Raw genomic sequence first — 16,926 nt, forward strand, 5'->3', positions numbered from 1 at the left:
GGGAGTCGGGGAAAGTAGGCTGAGAAAATAAGGTCTGAAACTATACTTGTTGTTTTTGTTTATGTTTGTTTTTATTGTTGTTGTTTTGTTTTTATATGTTGTTAATGGAAACTTCAATAAATATTATTTTAAAAAAAACAACAATTCCCCCATTGGCTACGCTGGCTGAGGTTGATGAAAGTAAACCCTAAAGCAACTAGGGGGCACAGTGAACAAGGTGAACACCACACAAGCAGCCCTTCCTTCCTTTCTTCCCAGAAAGGAAATGCTGTAACCAGTGATCGATTAGGTGCGACAGCAGTCATTCCAATCCACATTTGGGCAACTCGTGGCCTTTACCCCTGTTTGGACAAACTGTCCATACAAACATGGATGCAAATGCTTCCAAATTGGGAATGGCTACCCAGCATGCCTCACTGAGGGTTATCATGGGCGTCTTCTTCCTCTCAGACAGAATGCCGCCATACATCTGCTAAACCAGCAGCACAACACAATCTTCTCATAACTGAGGAAAAATTGCAGAAGTTTAAACATATGCCAAAACAACTTGCTTTTACCATATTGGGCTGGTGGGGAGAAGCTCATGAAAAGAAAATTATTTTCACTATTTTAGGAGATAGTTCCTTCAGTTATTTTATGAACTAATTTCCTTTTTACCCTCAGCATGGCCAGGGATAATGGGTGCTGTAGACCACAAAAAGGGGGGGGGGCAGAGGAAATTGAAGGTGGAGTCTGCAGCCTGTTTCACAGAGGTTATTTCCCTTTCCCAGCCCTGCAGGACGAGGAGGGCACCAAATTGGCCACCCAGAGTTTAATGCATCACCTTACATTGAGGAAATGTCCTTATTTTTGGTGTACTCTGCCTCTTAAGCTGTTGAATCGTATCACTTTTGCTTCCAAATCCCTCTTGGCATGTAGAACAGAGTTCTGGGAAACAGCTTAGAAATCAACTTAAGTCAGTTTGAAGGTGAAGAAAAAAGTATTTTTATTTAAAGTGTAGATATCACGGCACGCAGCTAAATCAAATCTTGCTGGCTAAACCTGTTCCAGATATCTTGAATGTATTTTCATGTGTTCTCACAGTTGTATCAAGTCAGCCAAGTCCAAATACTGGGCATGGAAAGGAATGCTGGACCTGATTTTGGAACTTGTTAGGCTCCAGTCAGATGCTGCAGAGGATTATGCTATCAAAGCCACCGATGGTTCAATTGTAGTATTTGTGTTTCCAAGTTACAAACAATATGGTCCCATCTGCACAATAGCTTTAAAACAGTATTATACCACTTTAAAGAGTCATTCTTTAAAGGAAAGTGTAATTTGTTAAGGGTGCTGAGAGTTGGTGGGGAGACCCTATTCCCCCTACAGAGCTAACATTCTCAGAGTGATTTGACAATCATTCGTTTTCCCCAGGGAACTGTAGTTCTTTAAGGGGAATGGTGAGGGAAGTGAAAACTTTACAGGATTATTTGGGGGAATCCATGACTGCTTCAAGTGGTGCTATAGTGCTTTAAATGCAGCTGGGGGCTAGATCTGGCACATTCCTTATGAATGTACTTTGGGTTGCATGACATCTTTCAGAAGTGCTGGATATGAAAGGTTTCATTGCTATGCATGAGGGATAGAGTAGAGCACTTGAATGAATAAATGAGACCGATTCTCTCTGTGTGTCAAAAGTTATTCCCTCCTATGGAAACTAAAAACATCTAAACAGTCAACAAGAACCCAAAACTTTAAGGATCACAGGAAAACGCAACCAAAACACAGATAAAACTCTAAACAAAACATGTAAACTGTAAGCATTAAATAAATGTACTCGAGTTAAAGGGCACTACTTGTTTTCACAATGATAGGATATCAAATTCCTGAGCTTCACCTGCCTATATATAGAAGGGGAATAACAAAGGTATTTATTGTGGTCACAGAAACTTTATTGAGGGCTTAAATAACTTCGTCAACTCAAGTAAGTAATTAAAACTTGTTCCTAGTGACACGAAGAAAACCTCAGTGCTGTATTCAACTAAATTGCTGTGCTAGTGGAAGCCTGTGGAATAATTCCTGCTACCTTAATGGGACTTTCCCAGTCTCCTCCTCTTCCTGTACATGCCCTGCGCCAGCTCCAAATCTGCTCTGGAGGGCTGGGGGAACCCACATTACACATTTAGGGGGTGCATAGGGGGAGGAGAGGGGGAGAAGGTTCCACTGCACAAGAAAAATCCTTGCAGCTAACAGAACTTCTGCCTTAGTGCTGTTGAATACAGTCCTAAGAGTGGCAAGCCAACTGAGTTTTACTTAGAGTAAAATTAACGTACCTGTCAGCTATGTCCATTAACTTTAGTGGGTCTACTCTGAGGAGAACTAGCATTAGTTCCAATCCTATGTCTTGGCCACTGCCCCCCACTTGAGGAAGGACTGGAGATCGGGTTCGAAATGACCATGTGCAAACATGCCTAATGACCACCTGAAGCAAATCTATGAAATTTTAAGGGAAGAGAAGTAGTGAAGTAGTGACTCTGTGCCTTTGATCCTTCGAAATGTTGAAGAATGCAAGACGTGCTCTTGTTCATTTTTAGAAACATATATAAATTCATGCCCATATCTGAGGATGCATGCCAGTGTTGTAGCAATCCATATTACAAACCTTCAAAGTAGAATTCTTGTCCCAAACTCTCTCAGTCCATCCAACTGTGCTACAGAGAAACAAACTGTTTGTGCATTTGGAAACTGAGGGTTGTGTCAAAATTGAAGGTGTTTTAGAACATAAGAGCAGCCCTGCTAGACCAGGCCAAAGGCTCATCTAGCCAAGCACTCCGTTTTCACAGTTGCCAACCAGGTGCCCATAGGAAGCCTACAGGCAGAACCTGAACAACAGGTTCACATTTGCAGTATTTGGGAAAATAATCTTTTACTTTCCACCTCACAGAACTAGCCACCTATTACCCCAAATAAGATTCTCATAATATGCAATGAGTAAGCAGCTACTGACTACTGCCAGGTGGGGGACATTTGTGATTTATTATTCTAGATTCTTGGGCTACCTACCCCAGCTGTCATTATCTACTGAACCATCTTACACATTACACAGTCAGTCCCAGAGCACCGTATTAGTTACCAAGAGGACTGGGCCAATCCCAGACCACTTTGTCCGTGTGTCTTGCCCTCTTTTCAAGAGCAACAGATATATTTTGGGACTGAGGCATGCTGCAGGAGATTGACAGGTTTCCCAAGAATTCCAGTTTCATTCCTTTCGTGTGACAAAGAACTTTTACAAACAGGGAGGTTTGAGGTGAACTGTAACTTTAGAAGGTCACCCAAGGCAACTCTAGGATACTTGCTTACATAAGGCTCTTCTTATTGCCCTCTGTCTGTTCTTGAGCATCTCCATCTCTTCATGCTAGTCAAGGATAGACAACATACTGGGCCATGGTGAAAACGTCTGGCCTTGGAAGTCCAGGCCATTTATATGAATGCTTTAGCGGAGAAAGCAACTAATGTCTTATAAGCTTCTAGCTGTAAAGATTGATAAACGACTACTCTGTTATGTATGCAGTGGTTAGAGTGTCAGACCAGAACCTAGGAGTCCAGGGTTCAAATTCCCACTTCGCCATGAAGCTCACTGGCTGAGCTTGGGCCTCTCAACCGAGCCTACATGACAGGATTTTTGTGGGGATTAAATGAGGAGGGGGAAGAACAATCTACACCACACTGAGCTCCTTGGAGGAAACGGTGAGATATAAATGCAATAAATAAAAAAATGTTATGTATCTTACTATATAATAAAACTGTAAAGCTGTCATCAAGCTGCGGTTCATGTGGCCACCTACTTGACAGCAGGTGGGCAGTGCAGTCAGGCAAGTGAGTGATCGGACAGACTGGCCTGTTCCTCTGTGAGCTGTCTCTGCCGCGGTTTGGCAGAGCTGTAAGTGGAGGAAGGTTTGCCTGGACAGGTGAGCAAACGAGCTGCCAAAGCTGGTGAGAAAGAGGTAAAATGGAGGTGGACGGAGGTGGGCAGGATCGGATCAGTTGGTGTGGACTTTTCAACCTGTCCTGTGCTTCTCCTGTCGTTGCCTCCACTGGCAATAGGGATGGGGAATGAAGGGGAGAAAATATTTCTCCTCTTTATCCACCATCCAATCTCCCACTGCTACTGGAGAAAATAGCCTACATTTTCTGGTTTCCCACAGCAGTGGCAGTGCAGTGGGGCTTAAGGAGGGCAACAAACGTGGGGTTTGGGTGATCTGCAAGGCGAAGGGCGATCCCTCTCCTCCTCCTCCAAGGTGCTATTTTGTGGGGTCTTCTGACCTTCCAGAGCTAGTGTGGGGCATGTGCAGGATTGGGGAGAATGCCCCACTGTGTCAGCAGGAGCACCGAGTAAGTTGAATTCAGCTCTTAGTATTTACTCCCAACTTCTTGAAAACTAGACCACTGAAGGGGAAAACTCCTCCTCTTGTATCTTACGCCCTACCAAACATCACATATTAATCACATGGGCTTCGAAATTAATACAGTACTGAATTCCATGTTGCTCAGCAGATTAATTTGGGATGGAAAATTCAAAGGCCTCACGCCATATATATAGAGGAAAAGCACACCATTCTTCAGATCCCCCCGCCCCCAAATGCACAACATACGTAGCCACAAAAGAGCCATTCATTCCTACTAGATTTTTCAGCACTAAACATTTCAAGCGAATGTGCTGCCTCAACATTATTTACTAATCAAGAAACAAGTAGCAGAGATATCTTTCTGGTAAAAAAATAACTATTTGGTGCTTTCTCAAGTCCCCCCCCCCCTTTACAACAGCAGAAATGGTCCCAGGAGGCAATAAAAATAAATTGCTTAGGGTGAGATATCACTGCAACTCATCCTCTATGCAGGAGATTTTGAAACACCATAGATTGATACTAGATCTGAGCTTCTAGTTCCATGTATTAACCATGATTAAAAACAGTCCAAGACAAGGATCTGCAGGTCTTGATTCAAAATTCATCTGTCTTTAAGTTTCTCACAGCAGCTGCTTCAAAAGTCTTGGTTATGACCTACAAAACCCTATATGGTTTGGGTCCTGGCTATCTGAAGGACCATATCTCCTTATATGAACCTGTCTGGGCTTTGAGATCTTCTAGGGAGGCCTTTCTCTCAGTCCCACCACCTTCACAGGCATATTGGGTGAGAAAATGAGAGAGTGCCTTCTAGGTGGCTTCTCCCACATAGTGGAACTCCCACAGAAGGCTAGGCTGACCTCCTCTCTTACTTTCCTTTCACTGACAGGCAAATACTTTTTTGTTCTGACAGCCTTCGGCCACTGACTGACTGTTGTGGCAGGGTCTCCTGAGGGTGGGTATTGCACTGTGCGCATGTGTGTTTTTTAAAATGGTTTTAAGCATTTTCAGTGCTGTTTTAATAGGGTTACCTGCATGGTGTGTTTTCAGGTGTATCTGTTTTAATGTAGGTGGCAAACCCACCTTGTGTGCTGCACTGAGAGAAAGGCAGGATATAAAATCAGTAAGTTAAGAAGATGTGAGAAAGGGGGTTCAGGGTCGGGGGAAAGGGACACACAGTGGAGATGCTAAATCCTTTAGCAGCTATTGAAACCCTGTGTGTTTTGGAAAATTTCAAGTAGTCCTTACATACAATTAGGTGAGTGATCTTACCAGCTTCTGAGTCAGTCCAGGTGGAGCCCATTCGTATGTAATAGTGTTAAATGTTGGATCTTTCCGAGACACGATAGGATTAGTGATAATCATACGGTTCCTTTTATAGATGCGAACACCATCACCTCCTTTCACCCGGGCAGTCAGCGAAGAGTATTTCGAATCGGAGAGCAAGCGGCCAATTTTCCGATCATCTTCTGCATCGGAGCTCAGACTGTGATCTTCCTGGCTGCATTTACATGACTTGCATATTTTCCTGTGGGAGACAAAATGAGGTCACCCTTTGATATAAGCTGAACCCCAAACAGGCATGTGCTCTTTTGGAGGCTCAGGAATGAACTTTCAAAAACACTGAAGGTTAAATATTGAAATGGATCATGGCGTAGGACAAAAGACCTTTGTTGGCAAGAACTCAATTTGTAAGCTGCAGACTAATGGAATTTGCCATGGTGTGGAATATAAAACTGTAAAAACCCACACTGCAGAGACCCTGGAGAATCAGCCTCAGGGCACAATGACCAAGTGTTACTTCTAAGCTGCTGTGAATGCAGCTAGTCAGTTACACAATTTTGGAAAGAATCACCTGAGAGATGAGGACATGAGTCTCACTGCTTTGTTTATTTAATGCATTTATATCCCTCCTTTCTTCCAAATTGGAAAAGAACACCCGATGTTCAATATCCATGTTCAAACCCAGTGTTATCACGCAAGGTGCATTATTTTCTAATATTTTATATAAGAATACATTCACAATTTTTCCACTGCCCTGATTCCAAAGCTAAACATATGATTTCAAGGGATTTGGATTCAAGCAGCAAAGTCGTTTTTGAGTGCATTGCCTTGGCAGCTAGGTTTAAAGGCATCTGATATATGTAAATAGCTTATTGCAGAGTTGCACAGGAAATATGGGCGTATGATTCTTTGAAGTCAAGACTAAATAAAATAAAATAAAAATAAAAAGATTGTGGAAATTTCAGTTTATAAGATGGGGTGGGTGAAACAGAACATACGAGAGTCTTGGCTTCAAATTGATAAGATTAAGCTGTAAATTACTAATTCAGGGAAATATAATAGTATTGTTACCCTGCTCTTAAACATTTCTCCTCCTTTACTGGAAGACTGCAATGGGAGAAAGGGGGTGGTTCAGAGATCTATGGCATGAATGGGTTTGTCATTAGTGCATCACTGCAACACATCCTAGGATGAGGTAAGATCAAAACATACAGACTTGAATGTTTAGTCAGTGTAGGTTATGTCAAACAAAGACGCCCCCTCAATACATCTATAGGCCTCTTGAGTCTCTGTGCTATTTCCCCTTGCCCCAGTTTCTTAAGAATATAAAGCATGGAAATTGTTATATTTGGGAGCAGGGTTATATTTGGGAGTATTCACATGGCAACTGGCCCTATTGGATAGAACTCTTATCGAACAGGCCTTTGGGGCACAATAAGAACAACATCACAGACTTCCCTTGATCTATGTGACTGGGCCTTGTATGCAGCTTAGAATCTTTGAAAGCATGAAGTGGCTTAGAAATACTTTTTAATAAAAAAATAACTCACTTGCTTTTGTACATGCATTTCTATAATTAAAGGCCTGCTGTGCTTTGTACCATGCCTTAACTTTGCTTTAAAGGCTGTATATTTGTTCTTAGCTGCTCTGGGATCTTGTGAGATGAAGTATTGGGACATAAGAAATAAAAACAGCAACATGTTTGCATTCACAGTACATGGCTGATTCTAAAACAGAGGCAAACCACCATCCCCACAATATAAAACAGTCATCTACAATACGTCTAAGCATACAAATACACATGCCAGGGACTTGAAGCTCTGTCGAGGGTATGCTCTGTGGCATAGTGCTGCATAATCTGGGCAACAAATCACATATTTTAAAATCATGTCACGGGTCTGCCACTAACAGACCTACTCCATTTTAAGTTAGTTCCTGTCTCTGCGATAGCAGCATTTCTGATCCCTCACAGTGATGTGGTCACATAAATAGGTTTCTCTGCTCCTTATCAATGGCTGACACTGGAAGCAGCTGAGCAATATGCCATAGTCAGTGAGGTCGCACAGTGAGGTCACAAGGCTAGCAACACTACACATTGTGGAGAAAGGAGAACCTTGATACGGGAATGCAGTTTGGGGCATCAGTTCCACAAGATGCATTGTGTGTGCTTTCCTCTTTACAGTGAGGCAGTTCAGCTAGAATCTCTCAGTTGCCTTGACATAAAAATAAGACAGGAGCGCTTGTAGTACAATAACACACATATCCTCTTCCTACACTTCTGGCATTGTATTCAAAGTCTTTGTTTTATTTCCTTCTCTTCTCTAAAATATTCTTATTCTTAATACCCTGGTAAAGTAGTACCAATCTACTGCTGTAGGGTTGGGAGTCCAACCGCAGAGACCTAAGGGGTCTGAGGGATTCTGAAAGCTCTGGGGGATTTGCCAATAGCCAGTGCTGGCAATTCTGAGGCCCAAGTCTTCCTATGGAATAGAGAAGCATGGTGGGCCATTGACACAATTGCACCCAAGTGCTCCCTTTGGTTCCTTGAAGTTTAAGCAATCCCCTCATTTACTAGGGAGCTCTGGGCAATGAAGCAGCTGGAATGCAAAGTGGTAGGAAGGGTGAATGAACACACATAAACATATATTCAATCAGATACTTGAGATCTTAAAGTAAGGGTGAAAAGAGATTTAAGGGCAACGCAACAGAAATGCTTTCAAATCTATATGTATGCAAAATACACACTAATTGAGGGAAATTATTGAACTGCAGGGAGTTGCATAAGATGGGGAGGTGTAAAATCAGCAAATGTCACCTCTTATGCTACTGGACACATTTGTTGTATCAAGAACTCCTCTGCAAGTGGAAAGGCGGTGTTGAATTTTCTTTCTTTCTTTTTTTTAAAAAAGATATTTATTGAAGTTTCAAAAGTTATATAAAAGAAAAAAACAATAATACAAACAAAACACAAACAAAAACAAGTATAATTTCAATCCCTTATTTTCTTCCCCGACCTCCTCATACCTCCCCTTTCTGTATTCCAATTTCTAATTATTAGTTCAGCAAATCCTCTCCCTTAATTTTCATTTAATTTTTAGCCTTTCTTTTCTTTTTACTTAATCATTACAGCTGAAAACCACTTAATTTCTAAACCAACGTCGTTCTAACATTAATTAATTTTGCAATGTTTCCTAAGATAGTCCTTAAATTTCTTCCAATCTTCTTCCGCCGTCTCTCTTCCCTGGTCTCGGATTCTGCCAGTCATTTCTGCCAGTCCCATATAGTCTATCACCTTCATCTTCATCTGCCATTCTTCCAAGGTGGGTAAATCTTGTGTCTTCCAATACTTTGCGATGAGTATTCTTGCTGCTGTTGTAGCATACATAAAGACTGTTCTATCATTCTTTGGCACCAATTGGCCGACCATACCCAGGAGAAAGGCCTCTGGTTTCTTCAGGAAGGTATATTTAAATACCTTTTTCATTTCATTATATATCATTTCCCAGAAAGCCTTAATCTTTGGGCATGTCCACCAAAGGTGAAAGAATGTACCTTCAGTCTCTTTACATTTCCAGCATTTATTATCAGGCAAGTGGTAAATTTTTGCAAGCTTGACTGGGGTCATGTACCACCTATAAATCATTTTCATAAGATTTTCTTTTAAGGCATTACATGCCGTAAATTTCATACCGGTGGTCCACAACTGTTCCCAGTCAGCAAACATAATGTTATGACCAATATCTTGTGCCCACTTGATCATAGCTGATTTAACCGTTTCATCCTGCGTATTCCATTTCAACAGCAAGTTATACATTCTTGACAAATTCTTAGTTTTGGGTTCTAACAATTCTGTTTCCAATTTTGATTTTTCCACCTGGAAGCCAATCTTCCTGTCCAACTTATAAGCCTCCATTATTTGATAATAATGAAGCCAGTCTCGCACTTTATCTTTTAATTTCTCAAAACTCTGCAATTTCAATTTATCCCCTTCTTGTTCCAGAATTTCCCAATATTTCAGCCATTTAGACTCCATATTTAGTATTTTCCCAGCCTTTGCCTCCATTGGCGATAACCACCTTGGGGTTTTGTTTTCCAGCAAGTCTTTATATTTAATCCAGACATTATACAATGCTTTCCTGACAATATGGTTTTTAAAAGCTTTATGAGCTTTAACCTTGTCATACCACAAATATGCCTGCCACCCAAAAATATTGTTGAAACCTTCTAAATCCAAAATGTCTGTATTCTCAAGAAGCAGCCAGTCTTTCAACCAGCAGAAAGCTGCTGATTCATAATATAGTTTAAAGTCTGGCAGGGCAAATCCCCCCCTTTCCTTTGCATCAGTTAAAATCTTACATTTTATTCTGGGTTTCTTGCCCTGCCAGACAAATTTAGAAATGTCTTTTTGCCACTTCTTGAAACAGTCCATCTTGTTCACAATTTGCAATGTTTGGAACAAAAACAACATTCTAGGCAATACATTCATCTTTATAGCTACAATTCGACCAGACAAGGAAAGCTTCAAATTTGACCAGATTTCTAAATCTTTTTTCACTACTGTCCAACATTTCTCATAATTATCTTTAAATAAATTCACATTTTTAGCTGTCATGTTAATCCCCAAATATTTCACTTTCTTAACCACAGTTAGACCTGTCTCATTCTGAAACCTCTCCCTTTCGATAGCTGTTAATTTTTTCTCTAATACCTTAGTTTTTAATTTGTTCAATTTAAATCCTGCTACTTGACCAAACTCTTGAATTAATTCTAAAACCCTTTTAGTACTAGATTCTGGCTCTTGTAATGTAAGTACCAGATCATCTGCAAATGCTCTCAGTTTGTACTGTTTAACTCTGACCTGTACCTCTTTAACCAGCTGATCCCTTCTAATCATGTTCAGCAAGACCTCCAGGACTGATATAAAAAGGTGGTGTTGAATTTTCATCCATTATCTCCTCTTAGCAGGACTGCCCCACCCATGAGGCAAGGTGAGATGACGCCTCAGACAGAAGGATCAACAGGGGCAGCAGATCTTGACATCAGTTTTTATTCTGTACTTGTTCATGATGTAGTTCTTCACTCGCCCCTTATTCCCTGGTGGGGGAGGCATCATTTGGGGGGTTTTCCTGAGGCACCAAAAAGTATTGGTCCAGCCCTGCCACCTAGTTTTTATAAGCATCCATTTCTCCCTTTGGAATTATACAAACCAAGGTCATTCTAGCCTCTAGAGGAACATTTACAGTTAATGTCCACAATTATCCACTAATGAGTTAGATGCAACGTTCCAGGATGGAGTCCATTTGAAGAGATTCTTCAAAGGCTATGCTTTGTGTGGAACCACAATAAAAATATGAACCCAGCTCAGATTTCAAACAAAACAGACAGTGAACACACAAATAGATTTTCGGCAGTGATAAAAGAGTAATTTTCAGAAAATAATTTCAAGAGCCTTTCCAGAGCCAAACAAAAAATGACATTGCTGTGCCCAGTAGGAGGAAAGTGAATGGAATATACTTAATAGTTTGCTAAATAGCCCCCATCTTGATAGTGAATAAGGAGAACAGGGTTTATTAAACTGTGTTGAAATAATTAGATCTGGAAGCCGGTCTCTCGCAGATGTAGGGAAAGGTATTACAGTGCATAAATCCACATGCAGCATAAAAGGATGCTGGATGGTAAGTCAAGTATAATTACTTTGGCATCTTGCCCTCTTCCCCCTGTTGTGCACATAAAAACCAGTCATGTGGTTGCTCTTCTCCAATTGGCTGATGGCACAGAAGAATGTCTGTTTTCAACCGGCCTTGCCAAAGTTCAATTCAGAAGGAGTACTAGGATTACAGCGTGAGGGCAAATGCTTTCTTTTTAGGATCCCTGATCTCTTCTACTCCCCAAGGAGCATTAAGTCAGTGTGATTACATGTCATTTATGAAAAAAAGAAAGAAAGAATTTTAAATTATAAAAAGCATGCGGAGGCTTGGGTGAGGGGGAACCACTGCAGAGAACTGAGAAACTATTTCAATGTCTTTCTACAAATTCCAGTCTACAAAAGTCATTCTTTGTCCTAAATAGGTTCTTTAAAAAGGCAGAGTGTGAGGCAGACTGTTTAAAAGCATAGATATCCCTATCTGCAGGCACCTCTCCCTGGAAATCGTTGTCTCCAGTTCTGACCTTAGCAGAGCAGTACATGAAAAGAATGAACAGGGCTGGTGGTGCTGTTATTTGCCAAGGTAGGGATATGGAGGGTGAAAGGGTGATAAGCTTAGAGAAGCTCCAGATCTGTGGTGGCATGATGCAGGTGCCGCTGGAGCTTCCATGTCCACATTGCCATCTTACCTTGTCCCATTGTCATCCTGGCAAGTAGCAGCGGAAAGAGGTGCTGATGCTTCGCCACCACCCAACTTACTGAACCTCACTAAAATCAATCTGCTTGAGGAGTTGGGCTCTTCTCTCTCAACAATGTCTCTAGAAATGCACAGACCTAAATATTGAGATGCCATTTAATGCACAGCCTGTCATACTGGTGGCAATCATTTTGAAGCTTGGCTAACAGATTACAGGGCCAGATATTACAGAATACAGCACTGCAAATATTATAGGATCTAGGCCAGGGATCTCTAACCTGACTGGAAGTGGTCTCAGGCTGGGTTCTTTGCAAGCCTATTGGTTAGAGAGTGATTTCATGTATTGGTTGTATAGATTGCTGGCTTTGTATATTGATCTGTGTATTTTAATAGATTGCCTTGGAAACGCTTGGGTCAAAGGGTGGAATGGATCACAGGAAATGCCAGGGACTGACCCCTGGGATCCTTGCGCATGTGTTCTCCCACTCTGCCCTAGTCACAATACTATGATTATTCCCAAGTAGCTAAAGCGTTTGGGAAGAAAAGATGCAACCCAGACAGCAGCAAATTTATAGCATACTTGGCATGGGAACTTGGATCCCAGCTGTCTTAAAATGTTATATTCCTTTGCTTTGCAGATCATAAGCCAGAGACTATATTCTTTCAGATTTTATATATTTGCAGACCATTGCATTAACAGCAGGTAACACCATCATGGTTCTTAAAAAGTGTTTCCTGGCTTCACAGTAGCCTTAATGTAAGGGAAGCAGAGCATGTGTTTTTGTGTGGGTAGGATGATATATTGGCACTATTGCTTGTAGCAAATGGAACCAATATCCCAACAGCTCTAATCCAGATCACTCCTTTTAAAAGCTTTTCTGAAACCACATCTCAAAAGTAGTACACATGGTAAAAAAAAAAGAAAAAGATTTTTGATGAAACGAAATTCATCTTTTTTCAATGATATATCACTTGTAGGTAATGGAAATATTTGGCACTGAATTTTCTATGATTTCTTGCACAGAGCAGAATTTGGAGGAAGCTATACTCAAGGAAGTCTGAGTAGATGCTAAAGGGAAAAAAGCCAGAGAAGACTAGCATCTTGAAAACCTCTCTGTATTATGATGCTCTATCGTACTAAAAGATAAAGGTGAAAGACACCTGGACAGTTAAGTACGGTCAAAGGTGACAATGGGGTTGCAGTGCTCATCTCGCTTTCAGGCCAAGGGAGCCGGCGTTTGTCCACAGACAGCTTTCTGGGTCATGTGGCCAGCAGGACTAAACTGCTTCTGGTGCAATGGAACACCGTGACACAAACCAGAGCGCATGGAAATGCCGTTTCCCTTCCAGCCACAGCAGTATCTATTTATCTACTTGCACTGGCTGCAGTACAGAATAATCAGATTGCTCCCCACCCAGAAGAGTGGAATGTGGTTGACAGTACTTAAAAGAGGACCAAAATAAATACCATATTTACTTAAGTCTAATGCGCCATCAAATCTGATGCGCACCCCAGTTTTCAGAACCTTGAAATAAATAAAGGATTTCCTGGCGAATGTAAATGCGCCCTGGAATCTAATGTGCACCTTAATTTTTGCAACATAATTGGGCCAAAAAAGATGAGGATTAGATTTGAGTAAATATGGTAAATAAAAGTCCCTGAATATCTTTGATGTGAGGAGAAGGAATACTCTCCCAGCTCTATGCCTTAGTGGTGAACTGGAAGTGTGAGTTTATCTATGGCACAATAATAATATAAAAAAATGGGGAAGGAGGAGAAAATCCAGCAATTTTTTTTTTGCATAAACAAGAGAGAAGTACAACGCACAGATGGAGGAATCATAAAGTGGGTCCAGATTTGAGCAATGCTTTCATTGCCAGCCTGCCGCAAAAAGATGTCCTAATTGTGGGAGAAAGCCTATCTGCGACTGAGTAAGATTAAAAAGCAGGCAGGAAGGGCTGCTGCATTTTTATGTGTGCCTTGGATCACTGGTCTGAAAATGTTTTCCCACCAAAACCAAAACAGACCAGATTCACTACATGCCTGATAGCTTATGCGAACGCTGGCCGGGCAGATATATCAAAAAGCCTTGACTATTTGCATTTAAACGGGTCACTAGAGTCTTTCCAAACTGTTCCCTTGAGAGTGGAGACTTCAAGGAATGTGGCATTTTTAAAAGATGACATCACCGCTGAAAGAATGGTGTCCTTTGACTGGAATGGAAGGGCAAAGAGAGTCAGGGACACAATTATATAGGCTGACCTTTTGATGGGCAACAAAAGCAGCAAGCTCAAGATTAACCAGTTGAGACTCTGAATCCTACACGTCTGAAAAACTGAAGGAACTTTGGTGTAACTAATTTTAACAGCTGAGCAATATTTGAACAGTCTACTCAGTTGAGTTTTAATTTGGTGCTAGCAATGGCTTACTAAAGGTCAATAAATATTTTCTTCCCGCAAAATATGGCTTTCTAAGCAGGCTTGCTTCTAGAAGAAGAAGAGGAGTTTGGATTTCATATCCCGCTTTATCACTACCCTAAGGAGTCTCAAAGCGGCTAACAATCTCCTTTCCCTTCTTCCCCCACAACAAACACTCTGTGAGGTGAGTGAGGCTGAGAGACTTCAGAGAAGTGTGACTGGCCCAAAGTCACCCAGCAGCTGCATGTGGAGGAGCGACTTCTTTCTAACATCCTTAACTCCATCATCTATATAGGAAGAGAACAGTGCTGGACTACCTTTCAACGTTGTTGCAAGAATTACTGAGTGTATGCAAAACTCTCTTGAGTGCTTGTGAAATGAAAGCCAGGCTGCTTTTGAGTACTTGGGGGAAAAGTGCTTTGCATCTTTTTTTGTATCTATGGCAACCTCCATGTTAATTTAACTGCGAAATCACAATGAAAATCAGTAACAAAACCATTATTGATCTTATTGGGTGCAGGTCTTTCTATCCACTGCAAAGCACAAATGGCATTTAGTCTGTTCACAGCTGCACAAAATCAGAAGACAAGTCGGAACATGAAAAACAACCAAAGTGGAAAAGCAGAGTCAAGTATTAAAGGCAGTACCTCCAAGAATGTGGCTCAAAGCCACTGCACATCCCTCTGCATCTTAAACATGGCACACCTCTCCCTGATGGTTGCTGGCTGATGGACACCTGAAAAACAAAGAACATGCTGTTATTTTCATTGCTGATTCCAGGGTGGTGTACAAGTGTAACAGTTCAAGCAGCATAAACTCAATGGATAAGAAAATGAATATGAGGCCAGGCAATCCCCATTTCTTTGATGCATGATGGTTCCATGAAGAGCAAAGAATGGAGCCAACATTAAAAAGATCATATTCCTCCATACTTTCTGAGGCTACAGCAACCAAAATTCATGCCACAAAACCAGAGCAGATGGTGTTCTGGATATATCCTCAGACTGAACCACCATACATGCCTTTTCTTGACCTACACCCTTGTGCAAATTAATTGAAACAAACAATGTAGTTTATTGTACAGAACTCACATATACATGTACAAATCTCACATATACGTACATTAGTAACAGATATGACCACCGCTATTTTTAAGCAGCAGTTGAACACGGTTTGGCATGAAGTTTGCTAGTTTCGAACAGTCACTGTTGATTTTCGGATCCCTGGACCACACTTGAATCAGCGCCTGAATGAGCTTCTCCATACAGCATGGAGGTGACATTTGCATATACAGTGGTACCTTGGGTTACATAGGATTCAGGTTACATTTGCTTCAGGTTACAGACTCCGCTAACCCAGAAATAGTACCTCGGGTTAAGAACTTTGCTTCAGGATGAGAACAGAAATCATGCTCGGGCGGCGCGGCAGCAGCAGGAGGCCCCATTAGCTAAAGTCGTGCTTCAGGTTAAGAACGGACCTCCAGAACAAATTAAGTACTTAACCTGAGGTACCACTGTAGCCCACAAATTCTCATTGTGATTTACGTCCTGGGAATTCCCTGCCCAATCAAGTACAGGCGTATTTGCTGTTCTGTCATGAATTTCGATGTGTGACGGGGATAAAACTTTGTTCCATTAGGGCCATATATTAACTAGATTGAAATATTTGTTAGAATTCCACTGACTACAAGGCAGATGTTTACATGTCACAAATGGAAAGCGATGGACTATACTCCAGCATAGCATTCCGTAGCTCAGCTCTGCATTTGCAAGGTCCCAGGATCAATCCCTGGCATTTCCAGATAGGGGTGAGAGAAACCGCTGCCTAAAATCACAGAGAAGTGACGTCAGTCGATAATCCTGTGTTAGGTGGGCCAATGGTCTGATTCAGTATAAGGCAGCTTCCTATGCTACTGTTCTATAGACTTTGCCAGATGGAATGTGCAGAAAAGGAAACACAGATATACAGAATGCAGAGGCTTAAAGTGAGTAGCTTGTGTTAAGGTTTAATTCTGCACATGCCATATGTCTTTACATAGTTATGGGCGTAGAGGCCCAGATTTTCTTGGAAGTCATGCTTTGCGATTTGAACATCTCTTCCAAAATATGTGGGCAAGGGCTAGGAAAGGGAAGGTGCTCTTCATTTGCTATTAATAAAAACAACACAGCTCGTTTCAAGAATTGAAAATAGATCCCAGAGACTAAGCCCTGTATCATATTAAGCTCTGTAACCACATGAACGTGTTAACCTTGGCAAACCAGTGATCACAGCTCCGTAGAATGAGAAGCAGCTAGGATGGGTCAACCAACAAGGAACAACTCAGTTATGATAATGGCAAAGAACAGGGATTATTCCAGAAGAGGAATGGCATTAAGAATGGTGATTGGTGCTCTCTAAACAATGGCCAGCACTTTTCCTAGATGTTCTCATACCCATGTTCTCATTTCTGGTTCTAAAATGTAAAGATTAATTGGATAGATCAAGACTGTAAGCCAGCCAAGTGT

The 16,926-nt window shown here is 41.4% G+C and overlaps 1 protein-coding gene across 2 annotated transcripts in view; it reads right to left on the bottom strand.

Moving 5' to 3' along the window:
- LMCD1 (LIM and cysteine rich domains 1) overlaps nucleotides 1–16,926 on the bottom strand; it is a 59,395-nt gene that overhangs the window by 20,317 nt on the left and 22,152 nt on the right. For both annotated transcript variants that reach the window (XR_014560633.1, XM_083725009.1), the window contains exons 2-3: nucleotides 15,070–15,158; nucleotides 5,652–5,907 (exon numbers count right to left, since the gene is read on the bottom strand). Coding sequence is in view for 1 of the 2 variants with exons in the window: in XM_083725009.1 (XP_083581135.1) it covers nucleotides 5,652–5,907; nucleotides 15,070–15,158 (345 nt within the window). In the remaining variant the exon portion in view is untranslated. The remainder of the gene's footprint in view (nucleotides 1–5,651; nucleotides 5,908–15,069; nucleotides 15,159–16,926) is intronic.

This window comes from Podarcis gaigeae (genome assembly GCF_964106915.1).
Source record: "Podarcis gaigeae genome assembly, chromosome: 2".
Classification (NCBI taxonomy): Eukaryota; Metazoa; Chordata; class Lepidosauria; order Squamata; family Lacertidae; genus Podarcis; species Podarcis gaigeae.